Source organism: Eulemur rufifrons, chromosome 30 (assembly GCF_041146395.1).
Source record: "Eulemur rufifrons isolate Redbay chromosome 30, OSU_ERuf_1, whole genome shotgun sequence".
NCBI classification, from domain to species: Eukaryota; Metazoa; Chordata; class Mammalia; order Primates; family Lemuridae; genus Eulemur; species Eulemur rufifrons.
Genome location: NC_091012.1, coordinates 102273570 through 102298192, shown reverse-complemented (window position 1 = coordinate 102298192; position 24623 = coordinate 102273570). Strand labels below are relative to the sequence as shown.

The 24623-nt window shown below is 49.5% G+C and overlaps 1 protein-coding gene across 3 annotated transcripts; it reads right to left on the bottom strand.

Annotated features, from left to right (window-relative positions):
- Window positions 1–1344: 1344 nt before the first annotated feature.
- Window positions 1345–16201, bottom strand: PPP1R3F (protein phosphatase 1 regulatory subunit 3F). Of its 3 annotated transcripts, none has more exons than XM_069463352.1 (4): window positions 15210–16201; window positions 5667–5722; window positions 5375–5457; window positions 1345–2912 (listed from the first exon to the last, which is right to left on the bottom strand). In XM_069463352.1, exons 1-4 carry the CDS (start codon window positions 16199–16201, stop codon window positions 1608–1610), a joined length of 2436 nt encoding a protein of 811 aa, XP_069319453.1. In that variant the 3' UTR covers window positions 1345–1607. The 3 variants fall into 3 exon arrangements, with proteins under 3 accessions (XP_069319453.1, XP_069319455.1, XP_069319454.1); XM_069463354.1 differs by having other exon boundaries at window positions 5375–5454; window positions 15210–15252; XM_069463353.1 differs by lacking the exon at window positions 15210–16201 and having other exon boundaries at window positions 5375–5454; window positions 5667–5750.
- Window positions 16202–24623: the final 8422 nt, after the last annotated feature.

Here is a 24623-nt window from a genome sequence, read left to right as displayed (position 1 = left end):
CTGTGAGCTCCTCCTTCTGTGTTCTCAGAGCAGAGCAGAGTGGGTCAGTCAACACTTGTGGAGCTGAACTGAGCTTGTACCCATTGAATGACCAACTAAGCTCTCTAGCCATGTCTCTCTAGATTTCCCCACTTCCATTTGTTTGTTCCTTTATTTATTTCATTCAGTGGTATTTACTGAGCACATACTATGTGCCAGGCACTGTTCTAGAAGAGTGGCCAGTGAAGAAGAAGGAAAACTAGAAGAGTGTGGTATCTTGGAAACCAAGTGAAGAAAGGGTTTCATGGTACAGGTGATCAACTGTGTTAAATTCTGCCAATAGGCCAAGAAAGAAGAGGTCTGAGACTTAACCTTTGCTATAACAACGTGAACACCTTCAGTGACTTCAGCAGTTTTGCTGAGGTGGTTGGGAAAAAAAAATCTGATTTGGGCTATTTCAGAAAGGCACTGGAGGAGAGAAGAACTGAAGAAAGCTGGTATAAATGTTTCTTTCAAAAAGTTTTGCTGTAAAGGGAAGTAAATAAATATGTGGTGTTTTATTTTACTATGCAAAGCTTTTATTTGCATGCAGTAAATATATCTATCCTTTCCTTCAAAGCTTCTTCATTTCCTGTTTTGAATAGAAATGAGATGTCTGGGGACAGCAACTCTGGTATGAATTTTCACAGTACACTAATGCCTCTGTCCTTTATGAGGCCTCCCCTATTTGGGGGGCTGAGGGATCTCCCGCTGGTGGTGTGAAAGGCTGTTTTTTTAAGTAACCTCAAAACTTTGTGGCTGATTCGCAACTGATGTCCCCACATCCACAAGTGACCACAGCCACCACTGCAGCCATGTGACTGACACCAAAACCTCATGTGCCCGCCACTCTTCCTCCCTGGCTCCCACCACCACCATCCATGTATACATCTGCAGGCTCCCACGGGTAGCATGTAGAAAAGACTGAAGGGCCGCATGGATTGAGACCATGAGGTGAAGAGACACAGATCCTAAGGACACACTGAAGCAGCACAGGCATGGCCACATCCTACCCCCCACTTCCCATCGTGGTCCTCCTACAGAATGTGACCACCCTGAACACTCACGCTCAAACAGGAGAACATTGCACAGCAAGACACATCATTTCTCATAGAGCTCTATTGTGGCATATAATAATAGGTACTCTATATAAATTAAATTAAAAATAAAGCTCCAGCAGGTTGCACAGGTTGGCTGTTAATAAATATATCTCTGGGTAATTGTGCCCCAAGACCAGCTCACGACCGCTCTCCCTCATCCAGAGAATTATACAAAAATAAATACAGGCTTGGGGGGTGGGGGAGGGGGAGGACATGCCCAGTTCCATTCTAAAAGTTCTTCTCACTCACACCATCCACCCATCCCCATTCCTCTCCATTGGTATCACCACAGGGAGCCCTGTGCTGACTGGAGAGCTCAGGGATGGGAAGACCTCTCTCTAGTCAAGCATTCTCAGAAGCAAAGGACCAAAGTCCCCTCACTGCACAGGCCACATAACCCATCTCAACCCTCTGGGGTGGTGCAGGGGCTACCCCTCCCCAGACCCCAGAGAGGAGGAAGCCTGTTATTGCTGATCCCACAAGCAGCCCCTACGAGAACCAGGCCAGAGAGAGGCACAGCGCAAGCACCAGGAGGGACACACCACTGTTCAGAGCCACAGGGACCACCACCAGCCCAGCCAGGACACCCAGAGTCTGGGTCAAGGGCCCCCGGAGCTGGGGAGGCAATACACACACACATTCTGCAGGGGCTGCTGGGGTGGGAGACCTTTTTGGGGGTTCAAGACTTGGGCCTGCACCCTCTTCATCCTGGGAACTCACATGAGGCCTAGCCATGCTAGACAGACAGACTTCGGCCCCCAAGGGACCAAGGAGGTTGGGATTTTGTCCCGGCAGAAGGACTGGAGCGACTGGCTCCTTGCCAGATATAGGATCCAAGCTGCCTGCTCGCTCAGTGGTGACCTCCATCTGAGCATCTGTCCCAGCCTCCCCCAGAGACCCAGTCACCCCAGCTATCACCCTATTCATGTGCAAAGAGTCAGCATCCTTGCCCATCCCTTTCTCTGGGTCCCCAGTGAACTGACCCTCTGTGCTCAGAACCACAGGGCTGTCACATCCTGAGCCCTCTGCCCATGGGAGCCATACATCTCCCATAGTGGCTACCACAGAACGGGCCACAGAGAGGATTTCCGGAGGTGATTCCTTGGGGCTGTCCCCTTCTGGGCTGGAGGGTGTGATGGAGAGCCCCTCTTCGCCCTCCCCCTCCTCGTCAGGGTCCTCGGTGTCCTTGATGAGCTCCACACCGCGCCCCAGCCGGGCATAGTGCAGCGTGATCTCCTCAGCCAGGGCACTGTTCAGGGCCCGCTCAGGGCCAGGCCACTTCAAGATCAGGTCGCGGTCCGTGAGTATGCCCAGGGGATGGCTGGGGGACATCCCGCCATCTGTGGGGCCCTCCCCACCGCCCCCTCCCCCACCTGAAGCCACAGCAGCCCGCAGGCGGCTCAGGTGGGACAGGTAGAGCTGCTCCAGCTCCTGGTCAATGGTGTCTTCGCCAAGCAGCTCCTCCAACCCACTCATGACCTCCAGACCCCCAGGGTGTTCATCCATAATAGCCCCCACCATGGGGTCCTTTCGACCCCCTCCATTCTCACTCGATACTTCCCATGTGGCCTCCACCTGCTGCTGGCTGGGTTCCAGGAAAGGCCCGGTGGCCCCCTCACTTGCATCGGGCCCTGAGGCCTGGTCTCTGGGGGAGCCACCCAGGCCACAGAGAGGGGAGGAGGGGGGAATCCTGATGGCCGGTGCCTGGAGGACCTCTGTAAAAGCCACAGGCGGACTGCTTCTGGGGATGTCACCTTCTTCTGGGGGGTTGCCAGTCATTGTAACTTCAGAAACCTGGAGCCGTGGGGGAGGGGAGGAGAAAGGGCAGGGAATGAAGTAGAGGAGGGGATAGGACAAGCAGAGACAGTAAGAACTGGTGACAGCCCACACCCAGCCCCACAGGTGTTGCCACATAAAAACGCCTTCAAGAGCCCTCTGCAATTCTCTAAACTCCAACGACCCTGACATCTCTAGGAAAATAACACATAAAAGGGGCTTCTTGCAGATGACAAAGCTGAGGAATTCAGTGGGCATCAATATTTGGTGAATGACTGTCAGTAAACACTGTTGGTTTACCTTCAAAACACAGCCAGAATATTCACGTGAATCCATCATGTATCTTGTCTTTTCAAAAAAATTATTTCCTAGCTCTGTCTTTTGAAAAGGCCCAGAAACAATGAGCAATCTAGTGGCAACAAGCATGCCGAGCCCCCGGATCTTGGTCTCTCAGTACCAGTCATTCTCCACTAAAGGAAACCAGGGCTCCTTAAAGAAATGGCTGTTTCCAGGCCTGGGGCTGGGAAAGTCCAGAACGCTCCTGGAACATATTGTCCTCGCAGGATGCGAGGAGGGGCTCACAGAATGATGGGGGCATGGCAAAAGGACAGCGGAGTCAATCTAAATAAGCTCCTACTGACCAGGGAGAGTTCAATTGAAGCATCAAAAAAATAAATACATAAGTGCAATGGATTAAAATTCATCAAATATGTTTAGAATCCGTGAGTTCATAATGACACACCAAGACTGAAAATCCTTGAGTTGTTTTTCTGAAAACTGGTAAATAAAAGGGGTAAAATTAAGTATTTACACTGCTTTTCCTGGACAAACTATACCTCAAGGTAGCCAAATGGTTGGTGCGGGACAGTTTTCCTTTAGAGAAGAATTCCAGCGAATCAAGGAAGTAGGAACAATAGAATTAAGTAGAGTTCATTCTATATAAATTAATTTAATAATAAAAGATTAAATGTAATAATTTAATAGAACTAATGGTTTAATACATTAATTAAACTTAACTATAAAAGACTAAGGTAATTAATAGAATTAATAAGTGAGTAAAAACAGAGTAAGAAACATGTTTCCACCTCGATGCAATCAGCCAGACTGTGGAAAACTCTACAGGACAACTGAGGTTTCTTCAAGCAACAAATTGCAAGAAAGAAAGTGGGAGAGATTAAAAAAACTAAACAGACACATCAATCAAATGCAATGTGTCAACCTTCTGTAGATCCTAAAACACTTATGAGAGAAGGAAATTTGACCACTGACCAAATACTTGATGATACTAAGGAATTATTGTTAATTTTCTGAGGTGTGATGACGGCACTATGGTTTTTTTTTTAAGAGGTCTTAATTTTCTGAGATGCAAACTGAAGTATTTATGGATGGGATGATGATACCTGGATTTTTTCCAAAATAATCCCATAGGGAATGGGAAGGGAGGAGGCGGGGGTCCAGATAGAGTAGAGTTGGACATGTGTTGTCATTTGTTGAAGCTGGGCGATGGTATATGAGGGTTCGTTATACTAGTCTCTTTTATATAAGTTTGAAAAGTTTTGTAATAAAACGTTAAAATACACACACACACACACACACACCCCCCCCTCCAGAATGTCTCTACCTCCCCTGCCCCCACGAACACAGCACACCTGGACCACTGACTGCAGTGGCCTTCTCCTCACAGGTGGCCTGCTTCCGCCAGAGGGAGCCTGTTAAATCCTGAGTCAGATCACGTCCCTCTGTTCGCCACCTTCCTGTGGCTCCCCCTCCTCTGCTTCTTGCTGTCCCTCACAAGCGTTAGTCACAGCCCCATCTCTGGAATCTCACACTCTCCTGGGATGTTCTTCCCCTAGATAACCACATGGCTCACTCTCTCATCTTCTTCATATCTTTGCTCAAATCTCACTAATCACTACTAAGGCCTGCCTAGGCCACCCGATCTAAAGTTGCCAACACCCCCGCCCCACCACGCACACACACGGGTACACAACACACTCTCAACCATTCCCTGTCCCTTTATAGTTTCCCTTAGCACTCATCATCACCCCCAGGGTGGCCTGGAGATGGCACTCCGGGCTCCTGGCTCTGCTGATCTCCCAACTATTTAAAAAATAAAATAAAATAAAATACCACATATTTAACTATTATTTTATTTTATCACATATCACCCTACTAACATGTATAAGCCCCACAAAGAGCATTTTTGTTCACTACTGTATTTCCGCATCTATAACAGTGCTTGGCATAGAGTGAGCACTTCATAAACATTTGCTAAATTAACAAATGAAATTTCTATAAGCCCAGATGAATAACTGTATTCTCCACCCCCGCCCCATTGGGTTCTGAGTCCTGAGTTTTGTGACCTGTCTTCAACCTAGGGTGGACCCAGAGCCAGTCAGTCCCACCACCCAGCACAGCTGGGGTCCTACTGTGAACCTCTCAGTGGGCTGTCCGCCCTGAGGCTGCAAGGGCCATCTTACCTGAAGTGTCATCTGGGGCCATGGACGGAGAGGGGTGGGGGCCACCAGGGGACCCACTGACTCCTGGACATCAGGACGCTCTGCTGGAGAGAAGAGAAGGGCAGCATTGGGGCAAGACAGGTGTATAAGCAGAAAATTTGTTATTCTAACTAATTGGCAGTTTTGCCTCTGAAGCTTTCTGCGGCGACAGTCTAAGGCAGAAGGTGCCTCCTCATTTTTATAGAAAGAAAAATGGAGGAAGACAGACATGGTAAATACAAGCTAAAACTCCCAAAGTTGGCCAATTGCTTACCCACAGCACGGGTGTTATCATCCATGTTCTTCATCCTCAGCTCTTCCTCAGCAGGCCTGTTGGGGCAGAGGAGAGAGTACATGGATCTGACACCCTGAGAGGTCATTTCTGCCACCCACTGGCACCTTCTGAGCCTCCGTGGTAGCCTGTCTTCACCTGACAGCTGCTGCTTTCTCTTCTGCTGCCTCTTTTTAATCCCTTGATCATAAAAGTCCTACATCCTCATTGTAGAAAATTTACAGAATACAGGAAAGCATAAAGAAGCCAGGGGGGAAAAAATCACACACCAGCCAGAGGCAACCACTGCTAACATTTTGGAAAATTACATTCCTGATAGTCTATGAAAACATTTACATTCTGCAGACATAATTTGACAGCTGGCTTTGTCCACTTACCAGTAAGAAACATCATTATATACTTTTGCAAACATTTCAAATGGCTGCTTAATGCTCATATCGTGTGGGCTTCACCATAATTTACATAGCCATTCCCTTCCTACCACGCGGCTAGGTTGTTTCCTTCATTATGCTGTCACAAAGCAAACTTCAGCAACCAGCACTGGGCATAGTTTTATGGACACTGGGTCATTTCTTTAGGGCATGTCCCTGGCTGTGGAGGAACCCATATTTTCCCAGAAAGGGCAGGCACAGAAGACCGTGGGACACAGGAAGCGGCAGACGGGAGGAAGGAAAGCAAATGGAGAATGGGAAGGGGGTCAGGGAGGCCTGGGCCCCTACACCAGCCTTCCCGCATCCCCATAGCAGCCTGGCAGGTCCCTTCACCTCCTTACTCATAAAGTGGAGCCCAGGGGAGCCAGGATGTGCACATCAAGCAAGATGTGCAAAAGGAATGAGGGCGGAGAGGCAGACATAGGGGCCTGGCACATGGCAGGGGCCGAATCAATGGTATATATTTATTGGTCTTGTTCCTCCTTCACCAGGCCGGTCAGATCCCTGAGTGGCATAAGCCAAGTGTATTTCAGCCAGATACTGCCAGGGTGGGATCTCATCTTGGAGAAATCACTGTTCTTACTCTCACTGATGAATATCAAATACCTACAGATCAAGGCAAATGAGGGAAGCATTAACTACATGTTCAGAGACCTGAGGAGCTGAGGTGATAGCTCAGATCTTTTTCTTCCTGAGGGGCAGTGTGAAGTTCACATTTCTGGAAATGGCTGAAATTTTTTGAAAACACCTAACCAATTACCTTCACAGAAGCAGAATATCACTAGCTGTGTCATACATAGTACCTACTATGGCGTTAGGCACTATTCTAAGCTGCTTCACGTATGTTTATTCAATCCTCACCACCACTCTATGAAATAGGTACTTATGATCCTCTGAAGTAGGCAGTAGTATTGTCCCCACCTTAAAGATGATGAAACAGAGGCTGGATAAGTGGCACAAGGTCATGCAGCCTGGATTGAAACCCTAGCCTTCTGGCTCTTACCTAACAAGCTGCTGCTTCTTGGACGAGGGAGACTGGAGTCTAACCCAACCCCATTTCCCTCCTTTCTAGAAATAGAGAGAGGGGGCATCGATAATAGACCAGATCTCTCCCTCTTCCTTCACGTAGGCTTTTCTTTGGACCTGCCTTTTGCCCACATATTCATTCCCAGTTTCCCTGCCTCCATGGGACATGGGGCTAGGAGACCACCAGACACAGAGTAGCTGTAGAACTGCTTATTTTCACCCTCAGCAAGAAAGCTTGAACCATGTATTAATATATGGTCTAGAGTATGGAAGCTCTGAAATGGACGGTCTTTCTCCACGGTCTAGGGCTCATGCATCCCACCAGAGGTACTCAAATCTGAATACTACAGGGCCTAGGGTAGGTGACTCTAGGAGCCCAGCCATCAACTCCCACACATCACAGATGAGAAAGGGGGATTCAGAGCAAATTGGCTTGGTCCTGTACCAGTCCCCTCAGTGGGCATAAAATCTAGGTCTTTGGACTTGTGGCTCAACACAAATTCTGCCGGGCTTCACTAACTGACTTCTGCTGGCATAGTCCTTCATTACAGAAAACATCATCTTCCTGAGATCTTCTAAACCATGCGCCTTCAAGGAGGCACACAAAAAGACAGAAAGCCAGCCCTCCCCACCATGGGCAGGAGCAGGTAAGTTTTCCCCTGCCATCTGGCCAAGTCCTGACATGCACGGCAACCAGGCTTCTAAAAAGCCACTACAGGATCACAGATGTGAGAGGGAAAAGGGGAGCACCCAGGAAGCAGCCAACAGCAGGAAAAGGACTCTGCAATGCAGTTGGAGGAAAGAGAGAAGAAAAACAAACATGAAATCAATCCTTCAGGCCCCAGAGCATCCCTTCCATGGCCAAAAAGGGCGAGAGGAGGGGAAACATCCAAAAACCAGGGAAGCAACTGAGCCAATCCTAAGATCTACGAAGTCAGCAGAAGCAAGCAAGTCGCTCTCCCTACCTCCAAAGTCAGAGAAACACAGCAGGCACAAGCATTTATTGTCACCTCTTTCACAACGGGGCCCTTTCATTGATACACCAAGGCATTTGAAAACCTTCACATCTACCCTTCAAAACAACGCCCTTCCCTTTTTACAAGTGCAGAAACTAAGGCCCAAGGACTACACCCACTGACTACACACCACGCTGACAACATCCAGAAAGAGGGCTCCACTTTGAAGACAGTTTGAAATTGTGGGCTGAAAGAAAAAACACAAATATCCTTGAACTGTCTTTCACAGTAAAAATTCAGGGGCAGCTATGACTTTAATCAAAATGAAGATAGTAAGAGAAATCGAGCACAAATGTATACTGACTCACTGATCAGTTAACAGAGAAGAAGGGTTCTTAGAAAAATGGGGAGGGAAGTTAAGAACAAAACTGTACCTACAGTATGCCTGCTAATTTTCAAGAAGGAAACCTGCTCTTTTGGCACCATCCCCTCATATACCACGTGGCATCCCCTCATGGGCAGTGGGCAGTAGTGGGCCAGGGCACACAGACCTGGGGACATCTTGGGCACACATGATTTGGGTGCTTGTGAGCAACAGTCAAGCCGTTGCCACCTAGAAGGGGCCATCTCAGGGCTGCCCACCAGTCTTATGAATGTGAAAACTCCTCCTGCCATCAGGAAACTCAACAGCTGCTGACCTCAGATAGTACCCGAGGAGACCAGGGGCTGAGAATTTGGAAAGAGGTGGCACTGGCCCCAGCCTAGGCCAGCTGAGACAACAGAAAGGTGAATCGCCAGAGTCACAGAGTGAGCGAGCAAGCAAAGGCTGACAAGCCCCGTGGAGAAAGGCAGAGCAGACTTTCAGAGCAGTCACATCACTGCCATCACCACCAGCACCAGAGTCCTCTGTGAGCACCCCCAGCACTCATGGTTTCAAAGAACTTTGCCAGCCCAAAGTGGGTCATGCACTGAAACCCAAAGGGAAACTCAGCGGACCCCGGCTCCCATGTAGTCAACCTGAAGATAACGCTGACTCTCCGGAGGGAGACACGTGGCTTCAGAAACCTGCCCCACGATACTTGGAATCCCAGTTACCCTGAGCCATCTGCTTTCTGAAAAGAACAGGGTTTGAAGGCAGCTGTGAAAGCCACCAAGCTATGTGGGACACTGCTTTGCCTTCCCCAACAAGTGTGTCAGCCTCAGCTCTGGGACTTGTGGGCAATCCAGCAGGGTGGCAGGAGGAGAGCAGTCTATCATGCCATGAACTTCTACAGCAGTGACTTAGTTCTTTGGCCATGACCCACAGTAAGAAATCCATTCTACATCATAACGCAGCACACCCATACATGTGTAAATATATATACATACATATAACTGAAAAATGGTTGTTCCTGGCATGAAACAATACTCACCTTTACTGCATGTTGTGATGCACTCTGGTATTCCCTATGCTATTTTCTTAATGTTTGTTAGAACCCAGTAAATTGATTTCACATCTCAATAAAGGGTCAGGACATGCAATTCTGAATAATCCCAGTTCTGCCACTTAACAGCTGTGTGACCTGGAGCAAGTTACTTAACCTCTCTGTGCCTCCATTTCCTCATCTGTAAAGAGGGAATAACGGTAATACCTACTTCAGTGAGTTGTTGAGCAGATTGAGGAAATGCTTGAAAAGCACCTGTAAACTGCTTAACAAACAGTCATTTCCCTCAAATTCCCACTGAGGGAAACTGAGGCTCTGAAAAGGAAAGCAACTTGCCCAGCATTTCCCTGCAGGTAAAATGCACCACCCAGCCTGGCACAGCAGCTAAGAGCTGGGACACTAGAGCAGGACCATACAGGGTCAGATCCCACTTTCTCAGCATGTAGCCTCGGCCTGTGTCCTTAACCATGATGACCCTACCAGTTTTCTGTGGAATGAAAGGGGATCACTTTCACATTCAATCCGCACTTGCCAGACAACTAAGATGACCCTTGACCCATCCTGTTTCAACTGCGGTGCTTCTGGTTTCCCCTAAGGCTGCCAACTCGGATGTCCAGTTGGATTCCCATCCATTTAATTAGAGGTGTACCTAAGTACATAGAGGCCTTACTAGGTAGGCATCAGCCCCGGTGACGGGCCCTGGAGACACAATGATGAGCACACCCGACTAGGAAGCTTACAGTTCAGTGTGGAGGAAGACATTAAAAAATACTCAAACTCATTCTTTCAACAAACATTTATTGAGCACCTGCTAAGTGCCAGGCACTGTGGCAGGCCTGCAGGAATACAGTGGTGAACACAAGCAGACCATGTCCCTACCCCTCACGGAGCTTACAGTCTAGCAGGACAGAGTCATCCAATAATCCCCTAATAAAGGTCTAACTACAAACTGAGGTCAGTGCCTTTAGAGAAGGAAAGAATGCCCTAGGACAAGGGGTCCTGGCCCGACCGCAGAGTCAGGGAGGTCTTACAAGCATACTTAGAAGCAAAACGAGCAGAGGAGGTAGAAGAGTGAGAGGCTGTCTCAGGAACTCTGTGGGGTAGGTGATGAATGCAGTCCCCAACAAGAAGAGTTTGAGGAATCTTTGGGACATCCATCAAGTGGAGACACCAAGTTAGGATACATGAGGCTGAAGAAAAGAGCAAGGAGAAAGAGAAGGGCCAGAGAGTTAAGAGGAAAAGCAGCAGAGTGTGGTCCCTAGGCAAGGGAAGACAAAGTGTCTTAAGTAGGAAAGTGAACAACTTCAAGAAAAAAAAAAAACGAAAAACCACCTGTGGAATCTTACAGGTGCAGGGGGCTAACACACACACAGGGGTGAGCACGTGGAGAAAGCAAGTGCAAGCAACTCTTTAGAGGGGTCGGCAGTGAAGGGGAGGAGGGTGATTAGGGGCTGGCCAGGAGCAGCAGGGGGAGAAGGTGGGGTCAGTAGAGACAGCAGGGATGCTGAAGTGTGCAAAAGTCGATAGGGAAGACTGGGTGAGGAGGGCAGTGGAAAGCCTGCCAGGAGGGAAAGGGTGATTGGTGATGTCAGGTTCCGGAGCAAGTAGCAGAAAATAGAACCCAGAGCACAGGAGACAGAACTGGCCTGAGGGAGGAGGGGACTCCTCCTCACCTGTAACACAAGGGAGGGAAATCAGTCTGCAGGCTCGGGGCCTGCCAGCTGTAGGAAGTTTCATTCTTATGGCTTCTATTTTGTCTTTTTTTTTTTTTTTTTTGAAGCAGGAGGCAAAGTCTGAAGGTAAAGAATGTGTCAAAGAGTCACACTAAAGAGGAGACAAGAGTGGATCAGAAAAATATAGTGGGACTGGTAGGCAGGACGGAAGATAATCCCAAATTTGCTCTGCTACGTGACAGGGCTTGCCTGCTGGGCTGATCAGCGCTATGAAAAAGCTGGGGGCCTGACGTGGATGTGGATGTGGACAGGCCTCCCTGGGGAAGTCCTCTTAGAACTGAAGGATCAACACAAGGAGACTGCAAGGGGTAGAGGACAAACATTCCTGGTGAAGAACAGTGTGGGCAAAGGCCCTGAGGCAGGAAGGAGCAAGGCCCTTTGGAGTAACAGAAAGACCGCGGTGACAGGAGCTCAGAAAGACACTGGTGTGAGGTAAGACCAGAAGCTGGCGGGGACCAGACTGGGGAACAGCGTGGGGACGCTTAAAGGCCATGGTGAGGCTTTCTTAGTCTTTATTTTTAAGAGGAATAGGATACTTCCTAAGGGTGTTAAGCCAAGGTAGAGCAGGAGGGCTTCTCCCCACACCACTGGGACTTTGAACTCTGGGAGCCTCAGTTTGCTCATCCAGGAAAGAGGGATTTAAAATATCCAAGAAAGTCATGAGGCTGCTAAATAAATAAATAAATAACAAAACAGTCTATGTCACAGGGAGTGTTATCAGGATTAAATGAGACTTTGCGTGAAAATACAGTACTCAGCAAAGTGCCCAGCAAAGAGCAGGGGCTCAGCCAGGTCTCACACAAGCCTTCTATACCTGCCCCTCCCATGACATTCCACCACAAGCCCTGTGACTTTGGACCAGTTTGCATCTTTTTCCCTGCGTGAACCTAGCACTGTGCCCAGCACATAGTAGGCCCTCAATAAATGCTTGTTGATAGATTATCTCTATGCCTGAGTTATCAAAAGCCTCGTCCAGCAACCCAGGGAAAGCAGCCATTTGGGTTTCTGAATCAAAGCCTGATGGCTCCCAGACTTCTCCCATGCCCTCACCTGATGTGGCTGTGCCCAGTGCAGTGTGTCTGCAGCCAACATTTCCTAAATAGGAAATCCTCTACAATGGGACTCCCACAGGTAAAGGATATCCCCTAAGATCCTCCACTGTTTCCCATGAAGGCTGGGTCACAGTGGGGTGGATGTTCTTCAACAGCGCTTCAAGTCACTGGTAGCACACAGGTTTTAAAACAATAAGTTGAACTGTACTCGCCAAGAAAGCCACCGACCTACAAAGAAAACCTTATCGCTGATCTTGCAATGAGCACCAACCTCCGCTTTGCAAGAGCTGAGATCAAAAGATAAAGAAGCTATCAAAAAGCCATCTGCCCACTTAAAATAATATCACAAGTCATGTTAGGAACCACAGACCTGGGGCCAGATACCAAAACAATTGTCTAAACGGGCTGCTTCAATTTCTCCTTAAAACCACTCATGTATTTTAAAAGAAAAACACCCTCTCCACCCACCTTGGCCCCGCAAGGTTTTGATTTCTCTGTTCCCTTCCTTTCACATTCTTTAAATGACCAAACTCTGTTACCCAAACTGTCGCATCTTACAGACAGGGCTCCCACGACAGCCGGCGGGGATGACAACTTGGGAAAAGTGATAGAAATGAAGGCAGTTCTGGGGCACAGGAACTACTCAATATCTTGATCTGGGTGGTGGTTACACAAGTGTATACATATGTGCAAATCTATTGGGCCATACACTTAATATCAGTACACTTTATGTAGGTATATCTCAATAAAGCAAAAAAAGTACAACCAAAAAAATAAATAAATAAATAAAAGGAAAGCATGACATGCTGGAATACCAAGAATGAAATCCAGAATTTGCCCTGAATCCTGCCAGGCCTTCAAGAGGATCAGTAGTAAGAAAGAAAAAAAAATGTCCCTTGCATTTCTTCCCTGGTCCTGTTACTCACTAGCTGAGAGAACTTTGAGCAAGCTGGCTCACCTCTCTGAGTTCCCCGTTTCTCCCTATATTAAATGGGGATAATAGTGCCTACACCACACACGACACACTGCAGGCCTCCAGAAGAGAATGGACCTGAAGCTTATAGCACAGATATCAGCAAATGCTGGCCACTGTCATCTTTCGCAGCTACCACCATGTTTGCTGCATCCAATCCAACCATGCAAAGTGATTGTCATTCCCCTTTAGCAGATCAGGAAACTGAGGCAAGGACACACAGCTGGTGATAGGCAGAGCTTAGTTTAGGAGGGAAATCCAGGGAACTATACATGTAACTCCCTAAACACTAACACTAGTTAACACCTGTATGGCACTACTTTTCACCAGGCTCGGTTCAGAGCGCTTTTACTGGTATCATGTGAAGTAGGTGCTATAATTCTCTGCTTTACAGATGAGGGTCCTGAGGCACAGTGTGATTAAATGAGTTGGCCAAAGTCACAAGGCCAGTGAGTGGCAGGTCTGCGATTTGAACCCAGGCAATCTGATGCCAGAATCCAAGCTCTCACTGCTGTAAGGAAAGCCATGCTGCCTGCCCCCTTTAGACTAAGTCTCAGGTTATAGCGGAGCTCACTGGTGAATGGGTGCCCGCCTGCTTGCTCACTTACCCAGGCACATCTGCCCACCAGCCCAGAGCTAGACCTTTCTGAATTACTCACAGCCTTACCAGGACCAGCAGATCTCACAAACATCTTGCTGCAGCCAGCAGCTTCTGACCAAGCATATACGAGGTCCAAAAACCATTTTCCCATTCCCATTTCCGGCCCTCCCAGGAGCAGGGAAGTGTATACATTTTAGGGAGAATCTACTGATCCCAAGCTAGAGTTAGGTGACCGCAGAGAGAATCAGGCCTAGCTGCTGCCCTTTAAGAACTCATAGCTTAATACACGAAACCTAGGAAAATCGTCTATCAGCGCCTCCTGGGAACCTGAAAACAGGTTCTTTCTCCTAGCCCCTGAGTAGTCACAGGTGGTGTGGCAAAAAGCAAGGGACATGAGCTTCAAGTCCACTCCCCACATGGTTCTGCCTCTGCCAGAGCCACTGCTTCCCTGTGAGAGCCTAGGCTCAGCCCCTCACCTACGCAGGAGGCCTCAAACTAGATCAAAGCATAACAGCAAAGAGAGTGCACAGGCTTCAAAGGTCAGGCATGGTTGAACTGGAAAAGTCAGGCGACATCATTTCCTCAACCAGTTTCTCCACCTCTGAAACCCTAGTTTTCTGCTCTGTCAGATGGGGATCAAATTCCCTACCATCCATTGGCAAGGCTCTTGGTCCACACTACCATGTCACTGCAGTTCTCTCCACTCTAGCACACCGCCCATCATTCACACCAAGTTCATTCCCACCCCAGGACCTTTGCAATTGCTGTTCCCTCTACCTAAAACACCTTTGTTCCATATATGCATGTAACTGTTCTTTATCATTCAAGACTCAGTTTAAATGGCATTTCCTCAGAAAAGTCCTCCCTGTTACCTTTTCTACAAACTTCCCCCCCTCCATATCTGTGCATAACTTTTCCTCAGCATCATACAGGACTCACCTCAAAGGCTCTCCCTGAACATCATCTCTAAAGCAGTCATTCCCTCCCAATCTATCCTCTTACTCCCCTCAGCAGCTAACTTTATCCCTATTCATCTTATCTGCTTGCTTGCTCATTTTTTCAAACTATCTTTCACAGGAGCCTGTGTGATCCTTGAGGGCAGGGAAGATGTCTTGTTCAGGGCTTTACAGTGGAACTCAATAAATGAATGAATGAAACCCCAGTTAAACAGTGCCTAGCACATGTTTGGCTGCCATCACTCTTCGACTGACTGAATGCACCCTCCTCCCTGTCCTGGAGAGCAGGCCTGAGGGGTTCCTGGGCTGGAATGCTTGTCCTCCATCCTAGACACAGCCCTGGGTTGGCGGAGGTGGCGCTGGCAGACATTACCTGCGCCTCACCGGCTTCATGCAGCTCTTCAGCTGCCTGGCCTCAGCCTCCACAGGACCCTGGCACTCAGGCTGTGGCTCCAGCTGCTGCTGCTGGGGCAGCCCTTCGGCATCAGTGGGTGTGGGAGCGGGTGCGATCCGGAGCAGGACTGTGTAGTTGCGGCCGTGGTTGTTGGCCCAGAAAGTGCCCTCGGGGGTCTCATAGCGCACCACGAAGTCGAGGCGCGCCCCATCGCCCGCGCCCTCAGCAAAGGGCAGCTGGAAGGCAAAGCGGTCGGTGCGGCCACCGTCGTCGGGCGAGGAGGCGGCCGCCTGGCCGGGGCCCAGGCCAAGACCCAGATCCAGGATGGGATCTCCTGCTCCTGTTCCTCCCGCTCCTGCCCCCGGTGGGCTGCGCGGGACGTAGCGCGCTGGGTGGTCGCAGAAGGAAGCCCAGCCGTCGTGTGAGGCCCGCACGTGCACCGCCTTCTCGAAGGAGCGGTTCAGCACGCGCACCAACCCGCGCAGCACCGGCGGGCGCCCCCCAGGCACCCACAACCCGGCACCCCCGGGGACCGCTCCGGGAGGTGGCAGCAGCGCCTCCAGCTCCACCATGACGCGCCCCAAGCGCTCCAGACGGCCCGGCGCGGGTGGCAGCGAAAATGTGGGCACCAGGTAAAAACCCCCGCCAGCGGGGACGGGGCACAGCGGCGAGGGCTCGGGGCAGACCTCCTCTTCCTCCTCCCCTTCATCCCCATCCTCGCCATCGTCGTCCTCGTCAGCCCCGCCGCCGCCGCCATCTTGCCCGGTCGCCGCCGCCATCTTGCCCGCCCCGGGCCCGCCCCACGGCCGGTAGCGACGCAGCTGCGCCAGCGGCAGCCCCAGGGCCTCGTCGGCGAACAGCACCCTCCGCGGGGCCACCGCCACCTCGACCGAGGTGCGGGGCTCACCCGCGGCCGGCGAGGGGGGCGCGGAATGCCGTAGCGGGGGCTCCACAGGGGCCGTGCGCGCCATATCGGCGGCGGCGGCGGCACCGACGGCACCGGCGGCGGGACCGGCGGGGGCAGGGCCTGAAGGGGTGGGCAGCCAATGGGAAGGCCAGCGCGGGGGGGTACGGCTCAAGGGGGCGTAGGCGGCGACATGAAGACAGGTACAGCAGAGAGCCAATGGGCAGCTGCGTGTGGGTGACGAAGGCAGTGAATTGAGAGCAGGAGAAACACGCAGCCAATGGGGATGCCCGAGAGTGGGCGGTGTAGGAGGCGGGATGATCAGGGAATCAATGGAGAGGTCGGAATGGGGGTGGTGCGGGATCCAGGATGAAGAGAGCACAAGTAGGACAGCTGAAGGGGAAATCTGAGCGGGAGCGGCATGGAAAGCGGAATGGCTACAGGTGTTGGGGGCAGCAGGGAACGAACCGAGAGGCCCGAAAAGTGGGAGATCCCGCGGGTTGCGTAGGCGGTGAAATGGAAGCTAGAGACAGAACAGCCAATGGGGAGCCACTCGCGGGATGACGATAATGGCTACAGCGAGCAAATGGGGAGTCTCTTGAGTGTGTATGACGGCTTCAAGGGGCGGTGACAGGGCGGAACTAGCCAATACAGAAGCTAAAAAGAGACCAAGAGGAGGTGTGTGAGCGTGACGGAGGTGGGACCTTAGGGAGCAGAGCCAGTGGGGATTGGGGATGAAGGCGGGAGCGAGGAAGACAGATGGTGGACAGCCAATGGGGGAGCCAGAGTGAAGGCGGTGAGCCCTCAAAGGACAGTGCTAGTATGGGATGAACCAATGCCAAAGCTAGAGAGCATAGCGGAACGGAGGAAGGACTTGGAGGCAAAATGAGAAAGAGCAGAGCCAACGCGGGCGGTATAGGTGGTGTGAAGGAAGGCATTAGTAGCCAATAAGGAGGCCAGAGGGGAAGGCTATGCGTAGGCAGAGTCTGAGCTATTGGGTGGTCAAGCCACAAAACTGTAGAATGCAGGTAGCCCATAAGGAAGAGTATGCCTCTCAGGGATGGACTTACCCTCTCCCTAACCCTCCGTGACTCCCCATTGCCCCAGGAAATCCCAGACTCCCTGAAGGGGGCTAGACTGCACCCTTGTGTGTGATCTAAGAAAGCAAAAAGGACTCTACTGTTGTAGTTATTGGGTGCCCCCTGCCCACCTCGCAGCCTTGGCTTGAACAGTGCCACTAACCAAGAATTCCCCTGATTGTCAACCCCAGCACTCGCCAGGACTTGGCACCATTGTTGAATGAATGGCCAAATGGGAAATTGAACTTTTTGAAGGATTAGTTTTGTTTGTTTGTTTGTTTGTTTAACTTCAGCTCACAAACACGGAGCCTGACTGTGTGCCACCAGAAGTTGACTGGGCGTGTTGGTAGACACTGACTACAGGAATCTCAAATCAAAGCCCTGGCCTTGCCCAACCTGAGAATCCACACCACACAACAGCCTTACCTCCCTCTTTCTGTCCTCCATCTCTGCACCTACTGTTCTCTCTCCCAAGAGTGCTGTCCCCTCTGATTCCTCCATTTAGTAAACTCCTTTCACTCTCCCTTTGAGGTCTCACTTTCTGTGGAAACTGAACTGTAGCTTTTGTCCATGGAACATGTCCATTTTAACATTCCCCCTCCATCCTGGGAGGATTTACTGAACACTTACTGTATGCTAGGTTCTGAGCATGCTGTTATCTAAACCTCACAACATCCCTAGGAGGGAGGCGATCCCTCCAGCAGCCCCTCTCCTCCTCAGGTCTCAGTGTCCAGGAAGGAGTCATGGGTCAGGAAGGAATATGTTCAGCTGCAAGTAACAGAATGACGAAATAATGGGGCCTTAAGCAAGATAGAACTTTATTTTTTTTTTTCATCTAAAAGTTCAAGCTAGCAAGTTGCCCAGTGACTCCTTCCTGCCCACCTGGTTTGGGCATTGCTGTATCCTTCTCTGGACCCAAAACTCTTAGCCTTTGAAAAATTCTGTTGCTTCTCTATTCAAAATATTTCCCAAGTCCACCCTCTCCTCACCACCTCCACTGCCAGCACCATCACCAGTTGCCTGGACTACTGCAGTAGCCTCCTCTTTGCTAGTCCCCTGCTTCCACCCTCGGCCCTATACTACACTCGGCAGTCAGGAGAATCCTGTTAAATCCAAAGACAGTTTATGTCTCTCCTCTGCTCACAACCCTCCCATGCCTTCCTCCTCACTGAGAGTGAAAGCCAAAGTCCTCACCATGGCCTACAAGGTCCTACATGGTCTAACCCTGCATAGTCCCTCTCTGACCTCACCTCCTACCCCTCTTCTTCTTGCTGTCTCTACACTAACCAAATGAGCCTCCTTGTAGACCTTGAACAAATCAGGTACACTTCCACCTCAAGGACTTTGCACTGGCTGTTTCCTCTGGCATTCCTCAGCCATCTAGGCGGCTCCCTCCCTCACCTCCTTCAAGTCTTTGCCAAAGGCCCCCTTCTCTGGGGACTTTCCATGACCTGTCTAATCCTGCTCACTCTCCCCCAACTCCCAGTCCTTCCAGTCTCCTTCCCCAGAAGGCTTCCATGCCATAGAGTCCAGTATAGACAGGAGGCAGTGACCTCTGCCCATCTGACCCCCAGCCTTCATTCTACAAAGATCCTGGCTTTCAGCAGCAGTAGCATCACCCATCCCACACTCTGGGCCCCGCTCAAGGCACCTCCTGGGACTCTTTGGGCCACTACTCTCACTCAGTTTTCCTCCTATCTCTGGCCACTCTCTCTCATGGAGTAAATGACAGTAAAGGAGAGATGGTCTAGGGAAAGCATGAGGAGGATACAGCCCATATCTCTGACCCTGAGAGAGAAAGCTAGTTCCCTTTTCCAGGAGGGGACAAGTGCTGAAGCAGGGGACAAGATCTCCTCTTCTAGAACTGGCCTGGTTTGTATTAATAATTACACAGGAGGTGTAGGAAATGTTCAGATCCAAGTCTGCAGGGAGCAGGGGGTCATTAACCTTGGGAACATCCCTACAGTCAGCTCCGCAGGACTCCTTGCTAACAAGCATGCTCCGCACCCCCTACCTTGCTCCCTCCCACATGCTGCAACATCTGTTAAGCACCTGCTGTACACAGGGTCCATGCAGGCCTCTAAGCTGGGGACCTCATCCCGCCTTGATGCCTCCTCTGGCTGTCCAGCACACACAAGCCATCTTTGGGTCTCAGACATGTCCCACCAACCCAGAAGCCTCAACCAGTGAAAGTTTTGTTTTGAACTAATGGTAGGAAGGGTTGGGTTTTTTTTTTTAATTGTTGTTGACTGATTTTTTTTTTTAGGTCTTTTTTTTTTTTTCTATTCACTTTTTTTTTTCTTGTCTTCACAAAGCCAGGACATCAGGCCCACTCTGGGTGTTTCCAGAAAGGTGAGTCTGAGTTGAGCAAAGAGGCTCTCATTTTTTTGAGGGCTTAGAAGATAGGGGGAGGAAAAGGGGCGAAGGGGTGAAGGAGTGGGTCTTGGCCACTAGAGTTGTACCATGCGAATAAAAATCTGTTTCCAATTTCTCTTCCCCAGGCCTGAAACCAGTCTTGCAGAGGGTCGGAGTGGACGTTGGATGACTAGGACCCTGGGCCACGCAGAGTGCTGGGGAACCGGGGGCTGGAAGTCTCGGCCATGGCCGGTCAGGAGAAGCCCCTGGGGACTGGTCTCTGATGTTGACCAGTGGTTGAAGAGAGTGCCTGCTGAGGTGAGGAGATGCAGCTGCCAATTCTTGGACAACCTTAAATCCTCCCAAGCTTCAAGCATCCAGACGAATCTCCAAATCCCAGAACCTCCCTGTCACCACATCCTAGAATTTAAAACCTGAGACATTGAGTTTGGGGAAACCTGAGGGTTTCAAAGCCCAGCACCAAGGAAGGCAGGACCTCCGACTCGCCAGCTCTGTGATCTTGGGCAAGCTGCTGGACTACTCTGTGCCTCCATTTCCTCCGTCTGTATAACGGCAATACAGTAATGACAAGATGGAACTCAAAGAGCTGTGGTGAGGTTTGTATGTGATCATTTTCGAGAAGCGTTCGGAGCTGTGTCTGACACGTGGAAAATTCGAGATAAATGTCAGCTACTGGACTGACGGCGGATATTTGGAATCCTAAATCCTTGGAAATGGGGGCTTTTAAAAGTAGAAAATCGCAAAGCCTGGGGGCTTCAGAAGCATCAGGCCATGGTGTTCCTGACACGAGAGAGTCAGGGTCCCAAGGGGCCTCTGGGCTTCTTCATGCGGATGGAGGCCTACTTGCGACCTTCCCAGTAGGGCAGCGGCCAGGGCAGAACACTCAAGCCCTAAAACATGATGAGGCGAGAACTTCCTCCCTTTCCTCACTCAGTGGCCATCAGTGGATGCTGGGAGCCAGTGGTTCTCCAACTCTTCGAGTAAGGGTGGACTACCCGCATTTTCCTCCATGAAGTAACTTATATGCCCCTCACCCTCTGTGGGAGGGGGTTGCAGGGGTGTCCAGACTCCCCTGTTTGGGCAGTTTGAGTAATGGGGACCATATCAATTCCACCTAAGGGGAAACTGAGGCCTAGAAGCTTCTGGAAAGCCAGCCCATTCCATTTCTTTCCCTGGCATTTCCCAACCACACACAGAGCTTCGGATTCTCGTTCTTTCCCCAGACACCCTCAAATATCCTCTCCCTCACAGAATGGTGTCTCTGCCTGCCCTGAGATGTCTCTGTGATTTATTTGAGTTCTTTTCCCTTGTTTTTTTTTTCTAACTCTACACACTTTTGTTTTAAAAACTGTGGTTTCTCATGAGCCCTGTTATCTCATTGATACCTCTCACCTCTGTGATGAGGGGAAGAAATCATATTTTCAGATGACTCGTAAAGGGCAAAGAAAAAACCCAAAATTTCAAAATTTCCGTTTAAGTCTCATAATCAAGAAGAGGAGAAACAAAGCGAGAGAGAGAGAGAGAGAGAGAGAAAACTATGAGAACCCCCCCCACCCTGTGATTATCAGCGCATACACTCATCAAAAAAAAAAATTTGGATTATTAGAAGAGAGAGGTCTGTGGCTTCCACGCCGTGGTTTTTCTTCTCGGTATAAAAGCAAAGTTGTTTTTGATATGTGACAGTTTCCCACAAGCCAGGCTGATCCTTTTCTGTCAGTCCACTTCGCCAAGGTGAGTGTCCCCGCTCTCACCCACCAGATGTGGGCTGCCATAGAGGAGATGGTGGGCAGGTAGGCACGGGGGTCAGGGGCCCTCTGCTACTGTTGGACACACCCAACCACTGTGGTTCCGGCCAGGTAAGGTCTTTTTAAAAATAATAATAGTCATAATAAATACCAGAAGACTGATAGGTGAAGTACTTAATCAGTGCTTGGACAGGGGCAAAGATAAATAAATTGATCAACTGATACGTAGATGGGTAAGATTTTTAAAATATATCATCTGCCGGTCTTGATGGATTTCAGAGCTTTGAACAACTTGAAACGCTGTCCAGGTGTAACTGGAAATTTCAACTGTGTCTCTCCCTTCACTCTTGATGCCTCCCATCCCTCTCGGTCTCTCTGCTCACCCTGTCTCTCTCTTTCCTGGTTTCTCTACCCCTCTTCTCTCGCCATCTGTCTGGCTCCATTGCATTCAGATTCTGTCCCTCCATCTTTTCCGGGCTCTGGCCATTTCCCCTGTCTCCGTCTCCTCCGTCTTGACCACACTCCATCTATTTCCCTCCCCATCTGTCTCCCACCATCTCTCCTGCTCTCGTCTCACCTTCCCCACCTGCCTTCCCACCCGGGACCCAAAAAGAGCTTTGTACATAACTGGTGCTTAATAACAATGTGCTGAGAAACATCTCTGAGGACATGTACATTTTACGAGAATGAGCATCAGTTCTGTTTGCCCCAGCAGCGGGAGGATTGTGAGCTGTCAGGTTGGGCTGAGCTCTTCACTGAACTGTGCTTGCATTGTGTGAAAGGAGACCCTCCTGCGGGGGCACTTCACATCATTGTCAACCATGGTTTAGCTGTGTGGTCCTACGCCAGGACTGCATGCGTGTGACCAGAACCCATGTTCAGGAAGAGAGCAGGTCGTTCGGGGCTGGGGTGAGCTTGTTTCTGAAGGCTTATCACAGTGCTTGTCTGTGCTCACTGTCAGCTATTAGTATTTTTTAACCAAATTAGAATCATGCTATATATTGGTTTTGTTCCTGCTTTATTCAATTAATAGTAGCGTTTTTGAAACTCACTAAAAATTGTTTGAACATATGATCTTTCATGGCTGTCAAGACTGTCCTCACTGTCCTCATGTAGGTGTGAACTGATAGATTTGACCAAGTGCCGATTTTTGGACATTCCAGTTGTTTCTAGTTTTTCCCCATAAACATCCCTGATTGTTACCTTAGATTCCTGAAAATGGAGTTGCTGGGGCAAAGGGGATGTGCACATTTAAGGTTTCTGACCCTCTCTGGAAATTGTTCTTCCAAAAGGTTGTCCTGTTTTATACTCTCTCTACTCAAGCTAACCCTGGGTGGGTACTATCATTTTTTAATTCTCTCCCAACATAACAGGTAAGAAAAAACATTACTGCATTGTTGAAATTTGCATTCTTTGATTACTGTTTATTGACCATTTGTCGTGTATTTAGTCCTAATAGGGTATTCGTCTTTTCTTATTGATTTGCCACAGCTCTTTATTTGGAAAGGATATTAACCTTCCATCAGCCATATATTTGTAGCAATTATTTTCCCTCAATTCGTCATTTGCTTTTTCTATTTGTTTATGGTGTTTTTGTGATGCTTATGATGTTTTTATATAGTCAAATAGGTTAGTCTTTTCTTCTGTGGTTTCTGTCTCTGGTTTTGTGCTTAGAAAGTCTTTTCCCATTTGAAAATGAGATAAATGTTCACCTATGTTGGCTTCTAGTCTCTTTTATGGCTTCATTTTTTCCATTTACTGTAGAGGTTAAGAGTGTGGGTACTGGAGCCAGACTGTCTGGGACAAACTCAGCCTCACCCTAAGCAATCTGTGTGATTTTTAGCCCGGCACTTAACCTCTCCATACCTCCATTTCCTCATATGTACGGTGATGGTTATAATAGTACCTACCTCAAAGGGTCTTTGTGAAGACTAAATTTATAATAACCATGATTTTCCAATGGCTTAGCACAGGGCCTGACACACAATAAACCCAAGATCAACATTAGATATTAAAATTAATCTCTTTAATGGATCTGAGTATTTTAGGGTATATGATGATGATGACATTTCAAACTGGGTGGGGGGGTTGGTAGGAAAATGGACTGATTATTCACTCAATAACTTTATTTATCCTAATTATCCTAATTATCTCAGAAATATTTATTAAACAATCCATCCTCCACCATCCCCCAGTTTGAAATGCCGCATTCATCACAAACTCGATTCCCTCCTTACAAGGGTCTGTGTCCAAGCTTTCTACTCTGTTCTGTTCCTCAGTGTCTGTTCTAGTACCCGGGCCATGCTGTTTTGCTGGTTGTCTCTTTGCAATACAATTCAACGCAGCCATGGGCATCCCCAGCACCTCACCCTTCCTTATTCTTCGTTATTTCAGGAAAATCAGTTCCTCCAGCCAGAGACCAGCTAATGTTCTTATTTGGGGCAATCTCTCTCTCTCTCTCTCTCTCCCTCTCCATCTCTGTTTCTCTCAATGTCTCTCACTCTCTTGTTCTCTGTCTCTTGCTCTCTGTCTCTCTCCCACCTTATGTGTCTCTCTTCATCTCTCTCAGTATCTCTTAGTCTTTGTGTCTCTCTGTTCCCCCATGTCTGTCAGTCTCCCCTCTTCCTCTCCCTCTCCCTGTTGCTGTCTCTCTGTCTCTGTGTCTCTCAGCCAGTCCTCTTGACAGAGGGGCAGTTGTCAACTTGAAGCCCTGCAGACGCCCAGTGACTCACTCAGATACAAAGCAGAAGAGTCCTGGTCCTCATCTGCCCCACACCTCTCCCCTCTCCAGTATAGAAGGACAAGTTGAGGCCCAGAGATGGGTGGGATGGCTTCTCCCAAGGCCTTATAGAGAGGCAGTTGAGACTCAAGCCCAGATCTCAGGACTCTCGGCAGGACCTTGGCTTTGCCTTTCTACCCCACTGTGGGCCTCAGTTTGCCCCTCAGCACCCATAAGGGCAAAGGAGGACCTTGGCTGCCATTCCCCCGTCTGCCTTCCCACAGGTTGGACCCTGACTAGGGCAGGAAGATATATAATCACAACATGGGGCCAAGCCTCACAAGAGCTGGGCCAGGTGGAGTCAGGAGGTCTAGTTGGCCAGAGGATGGTGATGATGGAGAGGTGTCTATCAAGCTGCATGTCCCCAGAGCTGGTGCTGGTCCCTGAGAACCTCGATCCTGGGTCCCCTCCAGAGAGCCTGGTGGTAGGCTCTGTACTTGGAAGAGTAGGGGGGCTTTTCCTACTCCCCCCATGAGGCACAGGCTGAAGGCATGCCAGCCTCAACCTCCT

Bases quoted from the DNA above. Each gene is read 5' to 3' on its own strand.
- PPP1R3F (XM_069463352.1), bottom strand. From the start codon at position 16,201: ATGGCGCGCACGGCCCCTGTGGAGCCCCCGCTACGGCATTCCGCGCCC. The intron at 5,458-5,666 runs GTAAGCAATTGG...TCTTCTCTCCAG, and splicing joins TGATAACACCCGTGCTGTGG to CAGAGCGTCCTGATGTCCAG. The intron at 2,913-5,374 runs GTAAGATGGCCC...CCACGGCTCCAG, and splicing joins GGCCCCAGATGACACTTCAG to GTTTCTGAAGTTACAATGAC.